This window comes from Panthera uncia, chromosome E1 (assembly GCF_023721935.1).
Source record: "Panthera uncia isolate 11264 chromosome E1, Puncia_PCG_1.0, whole genome shotgun sequence".
NCBI classification, from domain to species: domain Eukaryota; kingdom Metazoa; phylum Chordata; class Mammalia; order Carnivora; family Felidae; genus Panthera; species Panthera uncia.
The window spans coordinates 11190039-11194772 of NC_064814.1; the positions used below are offsets into that span (position 1 = coordinate 11190039).

Sequence of the window (4734 nt, forward strand, 5' to 3'; positions counted from 1 at the left end):
AGCTTCACTGAACTCAATCCACTTGCGCATTATTGCAAGTCAGTAGTGAGGAGACTGGAAGAGACGGTGTGATGGAGAGAGCGTGGCTGTTGGAGTCAGAGAGGTTTGGGTTTGAATGCTGGCTCACAGTGTGGGAGCCCTGGGACCACAGGCAACCTCTCAGAGGCTTGGGGTCCTCCTCTACAAACCCTGCAGGGTTTTGTGAGGCCGGGAGGAAATAATGCATATGAGGTGCATCGAACAGTGGTCCTCAGGAATCCGGTGCCATTCCGATAACACTCCCGTTGTGTGTAAGCACACAATACATTCTTCATGCAGGGTGGGTACTCCCAAGTTGTTTGTTTCCTTAACGTTGCTGACCACTGAGTAACAGTAGAAATGGAGTCTGGTGGTGGGTGGAGGGGCTTCCTGCAGCCCCTCTAAGGAGAGCAGAGAGTTGCCTCCAACTGGTCCGCATGCAAGGGCAAAGGGCTGTTGAACAGGATGGCCTCACAGGTCTGCTCTGGTCTCAGCTTCCAGGACTCCCTACTGAACAGTCCAGTTTCCAGGCAGGCTTCCTTAAGTGGCTTTCCTCACAGAGCCCTCACTGAATGGGAGCTGGATGAGGCACAAGTGTTTCCTCCTTTAGGAGAAAGAGGCACAGAAGTGCCTCCATCTCTGGGGGACAGGGGACAGCTGTCACTCTAACTCAAAACCCTATGAATAAGCGCTGCTGTTGACAAGGTCATGGGTTGGTCACTTTGAAGGTCTTACTTAACCAACCAGCATAATTGGCGAGGAGTCCTGACTTAGCAGGAAGCCAGAGTAAAACGTTTTATGAGGTGAAGGACTCGTGTGAGGTGGCTAAATAACAAGTGGAAAAATGGGTAAATAAGGTAAAAGGTGGGTAATGCTGCATGTGGTCACCACACCCACTGCTGACAGAATATAAAGCTCTGGACAGGACCAGGGCTTACACCAGAGAGAGGAATCAGCCTTTGGAACTGACCTTCAGAGCTCTGCTGAAAAGCCCTCCAGCACCATGCCTTACAACTTCTGCCTTCCCAACCTGAGCTGCCGCTCCACCTGCTGCACCCGGCCCTGCGTGCCCCCCAGCTGCCACACCTGTACCCTGCCCGGGGCCTGCAACATCCCCGCCAACGTGGGCAACTGCGGCTGGTTCTGCGAGGGCGCCTTCAATGGCAGCGAGAAGGAGACCATGCAGTTCCTGAACGACCGCCTGGCCAGCTACCTGGAGAAGGTGCGCCAGCTGGAGCGGGAGAACGCGGAGCTGGAGACCAGGATCCGGGAACGGTGCCAGCAGCAGGAGCCCTTCGTGTGCCCCAGCTACCAGTCCTACTTCCGGACCATTGAGGAGCTCCAGCAGAAGGTGAAGGTCTTTGCTGTTATCTCTGAGCAAGAGGAGTTTGCTGTGATTCTCAGTCTGTAGCAGAGCAGTGTGTCTGTCTCTTGCGTCTATGTGACCGTGATTCTTGCTTCCCCCTTTATCTTTGGAATAGCTTTCGAAGCCATTTTAAAGAAGTTGCTGGTTTCATACTTATTTTCAGTCCTCACTAAGCAGCCTCTCATTCTCCAGGTCCTGTGCACCAAGTCTGAGAACGCAAGGTTGGTGGTGCAGATTGACAATGCCAAGCTGGCCGCAGATGACTTCAGAACCAAGTAGGTTGTTCAGAATTCACACTGGTGTCCACCCCTCTTGTTTAACCTGTGGTTAAAGGAAAGGGATTTCCATGGCTTTACCGAGCAGCAGTTCCCATCCATTGGTGGTGAGACATTCTATAGAGATTGAGGGGAATCAAGCAAAGGAATCACAAAAATAGATGAGGACTCAGATCAATCTGTTTATTTTTGGATCAATATTTGTTCTGGACTGAGCCTCCAGAACCCTGTGTCTCCTGGGTCTACTCATTGCAGAAAGTGGGAAGACTAAGCGAATGGGGTTATCAAAGATCATTCCTGTGAGTCTTGAGTGTTTGCTGGTCACTGCTCTGACCTTGTCCTTGTGCAGGTACGAGACGGAGCTGGGCTTGCGGCAGCTGGTGGAGTCGGACATCAACGGCCTGCGCAGGATCCTGGACGAGCTGACTCTGTGCAAGTCCGATCTGGAGGCCCAGGTGGAGTCCCTGAAGGAGGAGCTGCTGAGCCTCAAGAAGAACCACGAGGAGGTGAGACTGGAAATGAGAAATGAAGAAACCTGGTTCAGCCTCAGGTTGACTTGAGTGATTTGGAGTGGCAGAATGCAGAACACGAGGTTGAGGTTGACTTTATAATTTTCCTTTAAAAACACCAAAACTTCATGATGTGTGAAAAAATGGAGAGATGAAACCTCTCCATGTTCCCAGAGAAGATGTACTTTCACTCAAAACTGGTGCATCATGGGAATTTCCCAGTGCTCCCCCATCGGCTTGTGATTGGTTACTCAGTTGCAGAAAGAGTCTCAGCATTGCTTTATTCATGCTGTGCAAAGTCATTTCTCTCCCCAAAGGTCACCAAATCAAGCCGGTGAATCTGAGCCTCCACTCTTCCAAAGTCTTGGTGAAAAATGAGCCAAGACTCCTCCTTTTCTCTCCTGGAGGGGTCACGCCATCATCTTATTTGCTGGCCAGAATTGTTTGCTATACGATCTGAAATTGTATGGCCAATTCTTTGCATTATGAAGTCTTATGCAAACAGTCTGGAAACTGGGAAAGTTAGGCATTAGTCCATCTTTTGGTGGCATCTGAGCAAATCCTTGGGAATTCTTTTTGAATCCAAGTACAGGGCACAGTCTTGTGAGGAGGGAGCTGTTCCACATGGAGCACAGAGCACCTTGCCTCGAGCTGTCACAGACTGCTCCACTCAAGGTCTCTTTCCCAAGGAAATAGACTAACGGGGCTTCAACAAGCAAAGTCCATTCTTCATTGAGGAGAGTCACTCTTGCCTTTTCTGCATCCATAGGAAGTCAACACCCTGCGCTGCCAGATCGGAGACCGCCTCAACGTGGAGGTGGACGCGGCCCCCACCGTGGACCTGAACCGCGTGCTCAACGAGACCAGGAGCCAGTATGAGGCCCTGGTGGAGACCAACCGCAGGGACGTGGAGGAATGGTTCACCACCCAGGTGGGCATCTCAGCACGCGGCCGCCCGGGCCCCTCGGCCCCTCGCGGCCCTCGAGGCAGGGTCTCACCCTGTCTCGTCCCCTGTGCTGTTTCAGACCGAGGAGCTGAACAAGCAGGTGGTGTCCAGCGCGGAGCAGCTGCAGTCCTGCCAGGCGGAGATCATCGAGCTGAGACGCACGGTCAACGCCCTGGAGATCGAGCTGCAGGCCCAGCACAACCTGGTGGGTGTCGCTCGGGGTGCTGCCCACCCTCTCCTCACCTGGTGAAGCCCGTGACTTCCCTGGAGTCCCACGGAGTCGCCCCCTGAGAAGCGGCTCTGTGACGTTCCGTGTGTTCCCCTCACAGAGGGACTCCCTGGAGAACACGCTGACGGAGACCGAGGCGCGCTACAGCGCCCAGCTGGGCCAGGTGCAGTGCCTGATCAGCAACGTGGAGGCCCAGCTGGCCGAGATCCGGGCTGACCTGGAGCGGCAGAACCAGGAGTACCAGGTGCTGCTGGACGTGCGGGCCCGGCTGGAGGGCGAGATCAACACGTACCGGGGCCTGCTGGAGAGCGAGGACTGCAAGTGAGTGGCCAGCTGGAGGGATCCGATGAAGCCATGCTCACAGGAGCGTGGTTCTCATTTGACCCCGGGGCAAAGAACACATACTGTCAAAAGGAAATCATGCCTCCACCCCAGGCATGATCAAACAGAACTCAGAAAACACAATATGGCCATCATTCAAAATACAGGGAAGCACTAACTGTTTGAGGCACACACTGAAATTGTACAGCCAGTTCTTTGCATTCTTCTGTGACCACACAGATATGAGATCTATGCGATTGCTCACACGTTACAAGACCGTATTGCGCAGAGGGAGCATTTGCATACACTACCTTATCTGACCTTGCAGTTGCCGCCAAGCAGGTTGGATCAGGATTCTCCCCATTCTGTAGGTGAAGAGAAGCTAAGGTGACTTTCCCAAGATCGCTAGCTAGGAATGGACAGTGTGGGGAGTCAAAGGTTCTGGAGTTTCTGTCTAGCGCTTTGGGCACTGTATGGTGGGAAGACCAGGAGGGGTCTGATAGGGAGCTTTGCAGCAGGGAAGCTTGTGGCCTTCTCTGTTATAGGTCAGGCCAAATCCCACAGGCAATTCCACTCTTGGGGTCTCTCTTGTGTGTACCACGAGCCTCCCTCAATTCACCTTTCCACATGGTTCTTTTTCTCCAGGCTGCCCTGCAACCCTTGTGCCACAACAAATGCGTGCGGATCCGCCGGGTCCTGCGTCTCTAATTCCTGCGCCCCCTGCACGCCCTGTGTCCCCCGCCCACGCTGTGGGCCCTGCAACTCCTTCATGCGCTAGAGCCCAGGGGCTACCAGAGGAGCAAGGAGCCCGGGCCCACGGTTCCAGAGCTTTGACCCGGCACTGGTTCATTCGACAAAAAAGGGCAGAAAACACAGTTTGCGTGGCTGGAGCTGCCCCAGTAAGACAGCCACGAAATTCACCCCACCTACTGCAGACCATTCCTTGCCCACCCTTTCCTTCATGGAGGTGTGTTCTTTCTTCACTTGCCCAGAGAATCCTCGCAAGTGCCAGGGCCTTCCCTTGTAACCTGCTAATAAACTTGATTTCCCTGGCAAAGCAGACAACTTTC

General features: G+C 53.6%; 1 protein-coding gene across 1 annotated transcript; it reads left to right on the forward strand.

Moving 5' to 3' along the window:
- The first annotated feature begins 1018 nt into the window (after positions 1–1018).
- On the forward strand, positions 1019–4446 carry LOC125926531 (keratin, type I cuticular Ha1). The gene is made up of 7 exons (XM_049636038.1): positions 1019–1369; positions 1577–1659; positions 2009–2165; positions 2938–3099; positions 3194–3319; positions 3444–3664; positions 4310–4446. The coding sequence occupies exons 1-7, from the start codon at positions 1022–1024 to the stop codon at positions 4440–4442; spliced, it is 1230 nt and encodes a 409-aa protein (XP_049491995.1). The 5' UTR covers positions 1019–1021; the 3' UTR covers positions 4443–4446.
- The last annotated feature ends 288 nt before the right edge of the window (positions 4447–4734 follow it).